This window comes from Toxorhynchites rutilus, chromosome 2, assembly GCF_029784135.1.
Source record: "Toxorhynchites rutilus septentrionalis strain SRP chromosome 2, ASM2978413v1, whole genome shotgun sequence".
Classification (NCBI taxonomy): Eukaryota; Metazoa; Arthropoda; class Insecta; order Diptera; family Culicidae; genus Toxorhynchites; species Toxorhynchites rutilus.
This window is the reverse complement of record NC_073745.1, coordinates 100,885,405-100,900,223: the sequence shown is the minus strand read 5'-3', so window position 1 is coordinate 100,900,223 and position 14,819 is coordinate 100,885,405. Positions and strand designations below refer to the sequence as shown.

At 36.9% G+C, this 14,819-nt stretch overlaps 1 protein-coding gene across 7 annotated transcripts in view; it reads left to right on the top strand.

Annotated features, from left to right (window-relative positions):
* The window catches only part of LOC129767479 (orexin/Hypocretin receptor type 1-like), a 430,709-nt gene that overhangs the window by 402,523 nt on the left and 13,367 nt on the right, over window positions 1–14,819 (top strand). For 6 of the 7 annotated variants that reach the window (XM_055768444.1, XM_055768441.1, XM_055768442.1 and 3 more), the window contains one exon: window positions 13,676–13,851. In XM_055768444.1, the coding sequence (XP_055624419.1) occupies window positions 13,676–13,851 (176 nt within the window). The remainder of the gene's footprint in view (window positions 1–13,675; window positions 13,852–14,819) is intronic. The other variant, XM_055768447.1, reaches the window with a different exon arrangement.

The following is a 14,819-nucleotide window of genomic DNA, read 5'->3' as shown; positions in this document are numbered from 1 at the left end:
GGCAACAGTTCACATGAACTGCTTACCCAGTTCAGAACGAACTGTGTACGATTTATCAAATAAAGTTTCAATTTCATATTTTTAAGTTGAGGGTAAATAATTTAGTAAGATATGCAAATCTACCCCATAAAAAAATACAGTTGAAAGCGAAACGATTCAAACAGTATTTTTCAGTAGTAAATAAAAATTTATGTCGCTGATATGAAATGTTTTTATATTATACCATATTATGCTCGATAATTTCGAGAAAGTCTTTCGCGTTTTTGGTACAGTTTTGCTATAGCAGTTATTGCAAAACATTGAAAAAAGCAGCGCAACGCTAATTTGTGCTGACAAGAATGAATCACGACTCAAACTAAATCGAAATTTCAAAATCAGCTTGATTTTCTATTCTGTTAAGATATTTTTAACAAAATTCCGACATCTAATTATTGCTAACAAACAGCATTTTATGAATGAAAAGAACAGTCCTACATAACATCTCACACTTTTTTATACATGCTCTGGCATATTCCTCTAATGTACGAAAAAGTGAGTGAACTGCTCAAAAGAACTAGTTCACTCAAGTGAACGGTTGGTAACTGAACGGTTCATTGAAGTGAACCGTTTTGCCCTTCTCTAGTTGAAACAAAAATACCCCCGACTTGCATGTATTTGCAATGCCAACTTCCCCACGCTCCTTGGATTTGAAGTCTGTGTTAGGGAAACACATTTCGGTGGGAACAAAAGCTCCCCCTACTTTCATGTATTTGCAATGTCGGTTTCGCCAATGCTGTTTGGTTTTGAAGTATGTGTTAGGGAACACATTTCGGAGAGAACAAAAGTCCCCCTACTTTCATGTATTTGCAATTCCGATTTCCCCAAGGCTGTTTGGTTTTTAAGTCTGTGTTGGGGAAACCGTAAAGCAGGCCAATCAAAACGAGGCAGTAAGGGCGTTTAGTCCCACGTCAAAAAATATATGTGAGAAGAAGTTAGCAATAATTTATCTGAATATTGCTGGGCTTTCTACAAACTACGCAGAAATGCGATATCTTGTAGAAAACATACGTTCTCAGATTGTTTTTCTTTCTGAAACTCACATAATTGATGATACAATACAATACAATACAATATTCCTGGTTATAAAGTTGCTTTTTGCTTGTCGCACTCCAAACACACTGGAGGTGTTGCAATTCATGCAAAAGAATAAACTAAGTTTAACATTTGGTTAAACGAAGCTGTTGAAAATAATTGGTTCTTGACTATTTCAGTTGAAAGAGGCATGCAGATGTCAAATTATGGAATTTTATATCATTCCCCCAGTTCTAGTGACCAGCGCTTTCGAGAAATTTTAGAAAACTGGTGGGGAAGCTTTGATGATTGCGGTAAGTTAAATATAATTGCTGGTGACTTTAACATTGACTGGCTTAATGTGCGAAATTCGAATCAATTGAAACAATTATCACATTACTTTAATTTAAAACAATCTGTTAACGAAGCTACTAGAATATCTAAATGTAGTAGAACTCTGATAGATCGCCAAATTCAAAGTAACTGATCATGAGACAATTTTTGTTTACATTGAGAATGGACAGGATGACCGTGATGGAAATAGAATAAAAATTAAAAACTGGAATAGATATTCCAAAGGAGCCATGTCTCAGCTTGTTTAGACAAGCCTGGATTTTGCAGCAATGACGGGACATCTGAATGATAAAGCAGCTGTTCTGACTGATATTCTGAGAGAGTGTACCAATAAATTAGTGGTTGAAAAATATATTGAATTAAAAAATTCGAACAGCTGGTACTCTTTTGATCTGCTGCGTCTCAAACGCAAAAGAGATAAAAAGTACAGAAAGTTTATAAGGACTAATTTAGAAAATGATTGGAATATTTACACTTTGGCGCGAAACATATATTCACAGCCCTTGAAAAAGACTAGATGTGAACATATACAGAGGAAAATCGATGAACATCAAAATAATAGCAAAGGACTATGGAAAACATTAAAAATATTATTAAATTCTAAAAATAGTATACCGCGTTCCATAATTTTCGGAGGGTCAGAAGAACAGTCAGACCAAATTATTGCAGATAAATTTAACAGTTATTTCGTTAATAGTGTTCTACTGATCAACCAAAGTAATGAGTTGGTTAGTGAACCTGTCGAAATAATACAGCCGGTTATTATCAATTGCTGACTAGATTGTTTTCACCTATCACTTTTGCTGATTTGAAAGGCATTTGTTTTTCATTGAAAAAATCGGCTAGTACCGATAATGTCAACGCAAAAGTGATTCAAGATTGTTTTCATGTCATTGGACACGATCTGCTCGACCTGATAAATGAATCTCTACGATATGGGCACGTGCCAAAGGTTTGGAAGGAATCCCTTGTGATTCCAATCCCCAAAGTTAATAGGATGGATAAAGCCGAAGAGTACCGCACTATTAACATATTGCACATATTAGAAAGACTGTTAGAACTTGTTGTGAAAGGTCAGCTGATTTTGTAGATAACAACAATTTGCTAATACCGGAACAGTCGGGATATCGAGAGGGACACTCTTGTGAAACCGCTCTGAATCTGGTGTTAGCAAAATGGAAAGAGAATATCGATGCGAAAGAGGCTATATTTGCGGTATTTCTGGTACTTAATCCGATTTTGAAACAATTTCTAGGCCCTTATCGTTACAAACATTGGAGCGCAATGGAATTGTAGGAATGTCGTACAAATGATTCGAAAGCTATTTGTGCAACAGGACTCAAAAGACTCGTTTTTATGATTCTTTTTCCCTCTCTAAGGGGGGGCTGCCATACAAATGAAACACAAATTTCTGCATTACTCGGAAATTAACCAAGCAAACGAAACCAAAGTTGGCATCTGAAAGTTTTAGGGTGCAATAAATGTTTCTATGATGGTTAGACAGTCCTTCCCCCACTCAAAGGGAGGGCTGCCATACAAATGAAACACAAATTTCTGCATTACTCGAGAATTAATCAAGCAAATGAAACCAAATTTGGCATGTGGAGGTTTTAGGATGCAATAAATGTTTCTATGGTGATAAGATACTCCTTCCCCCTCTCTTAGAGGGGGCTGCCGTACAAATGAAACACAAATTTTTGCATTACTCGAGAATTAATCAAGCAAATTAAACCAAATTAGGCATATGGAAACTTTAGGGTGCAATGAATGTTTCTATGGTGGTTGGATACCCCTCCCCCCTCTCTTAGGGGTGGCTGCCATACAAATAAAACACAATTTTCTGCATTACTCGAGAATTAATCAAGTAAATGGGCGGGACGAAGTTTGCCGGGTTAGCTAGTTTTATATATGAATGATCTGCGACGGGTTTTACGATATTGTGACATTAATTTGTTCGCGGATGATACTGTCCTGTTCATCGCAGCTAAGAATATAAAAGAAACCGAGGAACACATGAACGAAGATTTGCATTCTCTGGCTCAGTGGCCTTAATTCAAACAATTGAAATTGAATGTTGGCAAAACAAAATACACGCTAATTTCTTCAGCAAACTCCAGTATTGACGTAAATTTTGAAATGGATGGTGAGACATTGGAACGCGTGAATGAAATCAAATACCTAGGAGTTATCATTGATAACAATTTAACTTTCAAGTCTCACATTAATAATGTCATCAAGAAGTTTGCCAAGAAGTACGGCGTTTTGTGTCGTTTGAAAAAAGAACTGACGGTGAACAGTAAAATTAAATTGTATAAATCATTGATCTCACCGCACATAGACTTTTGCTCGTCGAACCTATTCCTTGCAAACAATACACAATTAACGAGATTGCAGCGTTTACAAAATAAAATTATGCATTTGATTTTGAGATGTAGTAAATACACTTCCTCTAATTTGATGTTGGACGCGCTACAGTGGCTATCTGTGAAGCAAAGAATTTCCTATTTGACAATGGTGGTCATCTTTAAAATTTTATACAGTATGCTGCCTCGATATTTGTGTGATCGAATTGAAAGAGGAAGTGATGTTACAATACAATACTAGAAACGCGGATGATGCAAGAACACCTAACTTTATATTCAGTAGGTCGCAGAACTCGTTGCTATACAAAGGAATACATTTTTTTCAATTCGATGCCCAGGGAAATAAAACGAGCGGCAACAATGGCAGAGTTTAAGCGAATGTGTATTTCCCACGTTAAATCTGTTTTGTAAACAGGGTTTCGAAAAATTTTTGTAAATTAATTTATTTATGTTTAATAATTATTGAAATTTAAAAAATTTTACAAACTGCTATCATCTTCGTACTGATGATGATGATGTTTTTTTATTGTATTGTAGATTATTAAAAAAAAGAAACGAAAGTTTGAGCCTCGCGCGCGTTTGGTTGGCCTGGACTAATGTTAATAATGAACACTGGTAGAAAACTGACACACAATGAAATTTTTTGTAGGGTCTGAAGTGGAAACTGGAATTGGGATAGCTCTTTCAGAATTGTCGTAAACTATCTTTCATCAGATGGTTGTATCGATTATTTCTGATTGTAGCAGATCTTTCTTATGTTCTAAGTTGAAACTTTTGGATATTGTGTTCAATTCCCAATCAGTCAAGGATCTTCCCGGGTTGGAAATTTTGTTGACATACCTTGGAAAAAACTTTGGGCCTGAAGTTGAGACTATGGCTATGTCAATGTCAATATGGACAGGAACATTGTTTGTTTTTTCGCAATTTATGCCTATTTTTAATGTTCTATTGATAGATATTTATGCCTGCGATTTTGTTTTTATAATACTGGCTTCTTAATATGTTTGAAAATAAATATTATCTATAAGATAAATCGTCCTGCTCAAACCTTTGTAGGGGTATGAGGTGGGCCATCATCATCATCATATCTACATCGTGTTCCACAGACGTGTGGTTATGATGAAATACAGCACCAATAGTTCTTCTACAACAACACACTGCAAATCAACACACAATGACAACACGATAATTCATAATTCATTCTCGCTAATCACAACGGATACATCAATCAAACAACCTCCTCCCACCGCCCAGCCGTCGATATGCGCTGTCTATGCCAATTTCCGAATCAACATATTCCACATCAAATCGTCTAATAATTTTCCTGACAGCACCCGACTCACTCGTTGGATGTGTGGTCCAAATCACTGGACAAGTGGCATTCCGTATCCCGTACGTATTAATAAGCGCAATGTGACGTGATTTACCATAATCAAGTTCAATTATTCGTTTCCGATGAACCGTTTCCTTCGTCGGGACTGACGGGAGCTGTTCTGTCTGTCGCATGCTGGCATGTGCACAGATGTTGTATTATGAGAATTTTTCATCAAGATTTTCATCTCGGGTTATTACATCACCACAGGAGATAAGGACGTTAATCCTTTAAAAAAATATACCAAAAGCAGAATCTCATCCAATAACCACAACAAAATGACAGCCAACGGTTTGACTTACACAATAGACAACGTCAGATATTTTTATTTCCCACTGGAAATTTTCGGGTTTTGTCCTTCCTGCGGTTACTTTGTAGGCTTAAATCGATTCTGGGTGTGACTAGATTTGTGCGTCGTCCCCTCTCAGTCAACGAGCACTGAAAACAAACAAGCAAACAGTCAAACGAACAAACAACCATGCGGTGAGCCCCATATTCATTTGTCAGTTAATATTTCATGTCTGCGTCATTTTTGGTGGTTTTTCTGTTTCGTTTTTTGTGGAACGTGGTTTCATTTATCATCTAAACAGAGTGCGGTAGCGAGATTGTCTTCCACTTCAGGGGTTCGCTTCAACGAGACTCGGAGTCAAATTTGGAAGGTTTCCGTCCAACCTATTATGACATGTTCATTCCAAGTTTCAGGGAAAAAAAAGTTAACGGTGACAACTGCAATGCGACAACGGTTGGTGACAGCAGGCGGATTATGTTTTTGGTTTCGGGGAGATTGGCCAATCAATCATCCAGTGTCGCTTGTGTGGATCTATAAAACGAACTCACTCTGGACACGACGTAAACACAATGTTTATTCATGACCGCAAAGAGTGGGATTTTATTTGTATCTGTGGTCGATGCAAAAATTGTTCTAAGGGTCAGTCAAGGGTTCGACCAAATCTTTACATAAAAAACTTACGAATTTCGGGGCTCCATGTCGCAATCGTAAATTGAATCACACCCGAGGCGTCTGAGCGACCCTCCGAAAGCTCTGCTAATAATCAAAACGAGAGACGTGAAATCATCAATTTTGCATCTGGATGTGCTTGCAATCCGTGGAGTGCTTTCTCTATCTCATTTAATGGAAAAATCTTGTTACGTTCAGAGTCTACATTTTCAGCGTTTCATATGTTAGCTGCAGGCATTTCTCGCCATAGCATCGTTTACTTAATGTCGATCCGAGGGATATTCCTGGGAATTGTTACACGTGTCATTTGTGACTCTTGGTCTTTGTCTACAACACGAGAAAAGATGCCTCAATGCCAAAGGGCATACCCTCGATCGGGGAAATTTGCTCGCTATCGGCCGGATAACATTCTCACAAGAGAAATATCTTGTGAGGGATGTCAGATGATTTTTTCAAATATTTCTGCACGAAACGAATAAAGGTCTTCAAATGTAATCATAATCAACAAAAACGAGCAAACCATTACGATATTTCGAAATCATGTTCGATAAATCACACAAACAATTGTTTTCACATACTTTGAAATGACCTCAGTATGTTTTCACAAAATTAAATGTCTTCTAAACGAAAACATGTCTTCACATCTGGCATCTATATTATGTGCTCAGAGAATGTAGGAGAAAAAGAGCGCGGACCGGAGAAAAAATACACGAATAATGGGAGAACGCGCTCACCGGAGAAACGGTTTATTCGCTTCGCTGGTAGGCATAAAGTGAATAGATTGATGGAATCTCTCATTCATTCAAGCTGTTTCTCTTTGCTTATTAGTTTCTGAGAGAAATAGCTTATGAGCATATTTTACTTCTGCTGGGCCATTTAACACCTATTGGAATTGGAAAATATAGAATTTTGGCGCCTTACAAAATAAAATTCGTAGCACTTTTGCTATTCAATATCTAAAATACTGAACGATTACAGATGACTGGTGGTTAACTAATCTACGTACTAACGTAGTTGTTACTTTAATTTTTGAGAGCACGGTCAAGATAAATCCATTCTCGCTTAGGGGATGGGTATTACACACTTCTCCAATACATGTCACGGTGTTTGTTACCGAACTCCTCCGAAAGGGCTCGACCGATTTTGATGAAATTATGCACAAAACACTTGGTAAGCATGGGAATAGGTTGTAAACTATATACGATACCGCTAGGAAACCGATTACTAAATATTTAATACCGATTAGAGTGCTTCTATGCAGAAAAAAATCTGAATAATTTTCTGACGTAGGACTATGTCTTTGATTTCTATATAGGAGGGTCACTCTACGAAAAATGTAATGTTTCATTAAGAGTTTTCAAACGCATATTACTCAAAATCGATTATGATAGCTTGAGTAATCACGATCTTAATATATGAATGTCTTCTTTAGAAGCGCGTTTCACTCCCTCGAATGCACTTGCCCATTCTTCTCTCCATTTCCTATACATAAGCAGAACTTAGCACCCAATGAGATCAGTTCACTACAGCAGCTACACGAGCTTCCCAATAGAGCACTAACGGCCATAGGATGCTTAATATACATCACCTGGCTAAAAAGTTATTACAACCCCCTACAAACAATGCTCCGGACAACGTGGCAACGAAGGAGAAATGCTATTTTTATCTATCTATATATATAAAAATGGAGTGATGTCTGTCTGTCTGTCTGATTCTTATAGACTCGGAAACTACTGAACCGATCGACATGAAAATTCGTATGTAGGGGTTTTTGGGGCCGGGGAAGGTTTTCGTGATATTTTGAGACCCCTCGCCCCTCTCTGAAAGTGAAAGTTTTAGGGTGCAATAAATGTTTCTATGATGGTTAGACAGTCCTTCCCCCACTCAAAGGGGGGGCTGCCATACAAATGAAACACAAATTTCTGCATTACTCGAGAATTAATCAAGCAAATGAAACCAAATTTGGCATGTGGAGGTTTTAGGATGCAATAAATGTTTCTATGGTGTTAAGATACTCCTTCCCCCTCTCTTAGAGGGGGCTGCCGTACAAATGAAACACAAATTTTTGCATTATCCGATAATTAATCAAGCAAATTAAACCAAATTAGGCATATGGAAACTTTAGGGTGCAATGAATGTTTCTATGGTGGTTAGATACCCCTTCCCCCTCTCTTAGGGGTGGCTGTCATACAAATAAAACACAAATTTCTGCATTACTCGAGAATTAATCAAGTAAATGGGCGGGACGAAGTTTGCCGGGTTAGCTAGTATACATATAAAAATGGAGTGATGTCTTTCTGCCTTTCTGTCTTTCTGTCTTTCTATCTTTCTGTCTTTCTGTCTTTCTGTCTTTCTGTCTTTCTGTCTTTCTGTCTTTCTGTCTTTCTGTCTTTCTGTCTTTCTGTCTTTCTGTCTTTCTGTCTTTATGTCTTTCTGTCTTTCTGTCTTTCTGTCTTTCTGTCTTTCTGTCTTTCTGTCTTTCTGTCTTTCTGTCTTTCTGTCTTTCTGTCTTTCTGTCTTTCTGTCTTTCTGTCTTTCTGTCTTTCTGTCTTTCTGTCTTTCTGTCTTTCTGTCTTTCTGTTTTTCTGTCTTTCTGTCTTTCTGTCTTTCTGTCTTTCTGTCTTTCTGTCTTTCTGTCTTTCTGTCTTTCTGTCTTTCTGTCTTTCTGTCTTTCTGTCTTTCTGTCTTTCTGTCTTTCTGTCTTTCTGTCTTTCTGTCTTTCTGTCTTTCTGTCTTTCTGTCTTTCTGTCTTTCTGTCTTTCTGTCTTTCTGTCTTTCTGTCTTTCTGTCTTTCTGTCTTTCTGTCTTTCTGTCTTTCTGTCTTTCTGTCTTTCTGTCTTTCTGTCTTTCTGTCTTTCTGTCTTTCTGTCTTTCTGTCTTTCTGTCTTTCTGTCTTTCTGTCTTTCTGTCTTTCTGTCTTTCTGTCTTTCTGTCTTTCTGTCTTTCTGTCTTTCTGTCTTTCTGTCTTTCTGTCTTTCTGTCTTTCTGTCTTTCTGTCTTTCTGTCTTTCTGTCTTTCTGTCTTTCTGTCTTTGTCTTTCTGTCTTTCTGTCTTTCTGTCTTTCTGCCTTTCTGTCTTTCTGTCTTTCTGTCTTTCTGACTTTCTGTCTTTCTATCTTTCTGTCTTTCTGTCTTTCTGTCTGTCTGATTCTTATGAACTCGGAAACTACTGAACCGATCGACATGAAAATTGGTATGTAGGGGTTTTGGGGGTCGGGGAAGGTTTTCGTGACAGTTTGAGACCCCTCCCCCCTCTATAAGGGGGGCTGCCATACCAATCAAACACAAATTTCTAAATTTCTCGAGAATTAATCAAGCAAATGAAACGAAATTCGAAGTCGTTTGGAGGTTTTAGGGTGCAATAAATGATTCTATGGTGGTTAGATTACCCTCCCTCCTCTCTATGGGTGGGGTCGGCCATAATTTTGCATTTCTCGAGAATTAATCAAGAAAATTATACCAAATTAGGCGAAAGGAAACTTTAGGGTGCAATAAATGTTTCTATGGAGGTTGGATACCCCTCCCCCCTCTCATAGGGGGTGCTGCCATACAAATGAAGCACAAATTTCTGCATTATTCGAGAATTAATCAAGCAAATGAAACCAAATTAGGCACATGGAGGTGTAAGGGAGCAATAAATAATTCTATGGTGGTTAGACAATCCACCCCCCTCTCTAAGGGAGGGCTGCCATATAAATGAAACACAAATTTCAGCATTACTCGAGAATTAATCAAGCAAATAAAACAAAAAATTTGACATGTAGAGGTTATAGGGCGCAATAAATGTTTTTACAAAATTAAATGAAAATTGGCATGTAACGTAACGGAGAAACATGTTATTTGCTAGTAGTTGAAAAATCTTGAACGAGAATTGTGTCTGAAAATAATCTGATATTATAATGTCGAGTTTTGGTAGAAGTACTAGGAATTTTATAGAAAAAGGTAATTTTAAAGGGTAGATTAGAAAATCAATCAATGAGTAATTCTGCGATTTTACCCATGAACAGCGCTTAGTAAGAAAACGTGGATGTGATATCGAAAAATAAATTTTGGGCGGGACGAAGTTTACCGGGTCAGCTAGTCTATAATATATTTCTATAGTCATAGATTTATTTGACTTAGGCTTATATTTATGTATATCGTAACTATATAGACTTGTGTTTAAAAATGATAAATGAAGACTCCTTGTCTTCTTCTGCATAATTGAATGAACAGAAGAAAATTGTAGCAATGGCTTCAATGGTATTTTTGTGTACATTTTTGAATGGAATGTGGTCCCGAATTCCACCACGTTATCTCATCTAACCCGTTTAAAGGATACAAGTTCATACAAAAAACAGTTCTTTTTAGAATTTCCAGGGTTTCAAAATAGAAAAAATACAGATTTTGTTCAATGAAAAAACTCAATTAAAATGCAATTACTTCACCTAATCAAGTCCTATGTCAAGATCCCGTCCGTGCCCCTAGGTTCAGACCCATCAACTTTTTTTTTCTTAAATTTAGCTTCAAACAATACATATAACCACAAATTTTAACCCTACACCCTATTTTTAATCGCGATTTTAGTAGTTTAGTACAAACAATATTCAGATAATTTTACCGTCGGTCGTTTTTCAAACAGAACGAATTTATTTATGTTGTTAAATGACATATGGCGCTAGATCGAACTTTCATCCCCACATTCGCAAGTAACCTCACTTCTCTAAAGCCAGGCGTATCGCCGGCGATATTTCTGAATGAGCCCAACGAATTATTGAAATACTTCAAATCACACTTGCTCGGTTTACAAAATGACAATCACGTTATTGTCATCAATTCTGATAAAACATCTGCTGGAGAGCACGTGTCTAGATTCAGTGCGCAAGCGTTACTAAAATCATAGAAGGTGCCTTCACAATGACACGAGAAATTGTGAGTCGAAGAAAAAACAATAATCTGGAATTCATCATTAACGCACATCGTTCTACGACTCTCTACATGTTCTTCTTCAATAGCACTAACGTTCCCAACGTTCGCTTTCTCATCGTAGTATTACTTGCATAATTTTTAGTAGTACTTAGTTGAGATTTCTATACCAAACAACACGCCTTGAATGTATTCTGAGTGGCAAGCTCTAGAATGGGTGTGACCACAATGCAAGTCAGAACAAATATCTGCCCGACCGTTCTGAAAGAACAAGATGAATATTGCACAAACATTAGACAACGTGATCCTGCCACAGGTACTCCATTCATTATAAACATCATTACCCATTTCGCAATAATATTTTTGAAAAGTTATATCAGACGAATAAAATAAAACAGAGCGCTCGATGGATTTTATGTGTATCGTATGATGTCATTATACGATACCGTCAGCTGTGCCAACAATTCATGGTCGACATGTACGCAAAGGTCTGCGATTCCTACGACCTAATCAACACAAGTGGTTTGAGGAGGAATACATTCACTTGGGAAACACTATCATGAGCAACGCCATAACAGCGTCAGAGCCAAAATTATCCGAACGGATTGCAATTTTGAATTCTGAAATTCAACGTTCAACTCAAGTCCGATCGAGTTCTGCAAATCGACATTTTTGCGACGCAATTCGACATAGACAACATTGAGCTCCGTGTTCCATTTCTGTGAAGCAAAAGTGCAAAATGGATATTCGGGAGGAATACATGCTTTTAAACCATTTTTTTTTAAATGAAAGTTTAAGAAAATGTGTTCGATGTGAAAAAGCAACAAATTCTCTGCAGTTGGAGGATAAATCTTGAACGAAAATTGTGTCTTATGATGATTTTATGTTATGTATAGATTTTTGGTGGAAATGCAAGGAAATTTATAGACAAAAAAGTTAAGTTAGGGTTAACACTATGTCTTCTATGTATTCGAACGACATCGAGTGATCGTGAAATTCGATCGAGTTTTAAACCAATCGGATCCCGGAATATGAAGAACTGTTTGATACTGTTACCACAATAATGGTGTATGGTCCATGCGGTGATTCGAAACCTTCATCGCCTTGCATGGTAAATGGAATATGTATAAGGCGCTTTCCTAGAAATTTCACCAACGACACGATCACAAGCGTAGGCGAATATCTAATATATATATAAATACTGGTAATGTCAATGTCAACGCAGACATTGAAATTGAAAATCGTTGAGTAGTATCATATTCGCCTCAGTTGAGCAAAGAGCAATTATCACTTTTGCAAGTCCGTGGATAAAGGAAGTGGCAATATGGCTGTGATTCTAAATTAGATTAACGCTTTGAATACTCATCGATTGAATGACAACAACGAAGTAATGCGATTCCAAATAAGAACGATACATCAGCTCAATTGTTGTCTGGCGTATTGGTTTCCCAATTCATAAAAGAGTCCCAGCAGTTATAAATTTAGCCGTGCATATTGCAAAAGAGAAGCCCGTATTTTCCTCCAACGAGACAACATTTGAACGATATGAATATTGATTTTCTTTATTTCATTTTTCAACTTTACGACGAAAATCTATTACTTTTTTTCACTTTACATTTAACTTTTATGAGATCACACATATCAGTTACATTAACGAAATACATTGCATCATGAAACATCATACAAACTTCCATTGAAATCGTTTCATTCGTTCTTTCTATCGATCACATTCGAATAATGGTTTAGATCGTTAAAACATTCAAACACGCTTAAAATACATTAGTTATGTTTTATTTAGCACCCAAAATATTCTCTAGAATTAATTTAAACGGTAGAACAACGTTTGCCGGGTCAGCTAATAACTAACAATATAAGCCACCCTCCGAAACAGAAAAAATGTCGATTCTGTTCCAGTATCAATGTATTATTAATCATGGCTTTTGAATCCAATCATTTGATTACCTGAATCCTCAGCCTCACAGACAGACGAAAAATCATCTCCCGAGACACTGAATATTCTAATGGAGTCGGTCACTGATGATTATACCAAGCTGACGGATGCATGTTGGCAACGGGCAACGAAAGAGAAGAAACAGCATTTTAAATGAACCTCTTGTGGTGAATCTAATTCAATAAATTAAGTTTAGCCTCGGCGTAGCTATCTGATCCATCCCATCAAAAGCACGTGACGCAGTTTTCAGGATTTCATGAGACTCACTCAACACGTGGCAGATTATCTTCTGATGGGAGGGTTCACTTCCGAGTATCCCAAATAATTTGATTGACTTACCACCCAGTCATACATAGCTGAGCTTACACTCTCGAGAGTTGATTTTCGATGGAAATTATTGTTTAATTGAATTAGTTTTAAGGAATCTTCAAAAGACTGCGTTCGCTCCCTCATATTCCGTGATTGATCTGAGACAGTTTTTGTATTTCACTTTTCACCCTTTCAGAATTTTTCAAGTGAGCAAATATTTTTTTTAGGAAAGATGGAATTTTCTGAAAACATTTTGATTTCAAATTCACATGCAAACTAATTTGCCACAGAACCTTTTGTAAATTTTAATTACTGAAACATTCTTCACCTCTCCCATCCTTTCGATTGAAACCCTCTAGCTACCGTTGCCATTCCCAAATTAATTTTCCCATTTTATTTCGGGCTCTTCCGCAGGTAAATTCCGGCGAGAGTTCAAGCACGCTCTCGAGAAGGGCCACTGTCTGCGGAACCCTCGCGGGCTGGGCGGCCGGGTAAGGGGCTACGATGACCGGTCGATGTACCACACGGCAACCCGGATGAACGCGAGCCCGAGCACCAGGAGCAACTATCACCTGACGAGTGTAAGAAATGTTCGTAACGATTTCTACCGCATCTTAAGAGTATTGATTTTATTTTATGGAAAACATTCAGATTGAGATGTCACATGACATTTTCGTGCAGATTCTGTCCAAAATTTTACGATTGAGTTTGGCATTCTCTAATTCAATTTCAATTTAAAAAAAAATTAAAAACAACTTTTTATGTTCTAATTTACAGTATATTATTTGTATGATTAGTATACTTTTCTACAATAAAACCATTCAACTTTTTTTATATTCATTTCTTACCTAATTTTTTTCGGAATATTTTGGAGATGTACAGTATTCTATAAGTCAAAAAATTTCATTCGATACCGATGTTGAGGGGATTACAAAAAATACATTCACCTTTTTGAATTTATGTTGTTCATAATGTAGTGTGTTCTCCTAGTGAAGCCATTCAGCCATTTTTACCGGCGGCCAAATTGGATTTTTCAAAATAATGGAATATACAGTATTATAATGACAGCAGAGATGAAAGTTTGTTCCAAATATCAAATCAATAATTCAAAAGGAACGGGATGAAATTTTTATTAATTTGGGACAACCCTACAGACATACAAACAGGTCAAGTTGGGTGAAACCATTTAAAAAGTAATTGGCTATTTTGTTACAGCGGCCATCTTGGATTCGAATTTTCCAAAAATATGCTGTGATTTACTGGTCAAGCCCTTTCACTTGATACCCAATTTGATGGGGTTTGTTTTGAGAAAATATGTAATCCGTCATTTTGTGGTGGCGGCCATTTTGGATTTGCACTTTTTTATAAATAACTGTGTTCTACTAGTTAATCCCTTTCATTCAATACCCATATTGATGGGGTTTTGAGATAATATGTAATCCGCCATTTTGTGGTGGCGGCCATTTTGGATTTCCATTTTTTCTAAATAACTGTGTTCTACTAGTCGAACCATTTCATTAAATACCTTAAATGATTGGGTTTTGGAAAAAATATATAT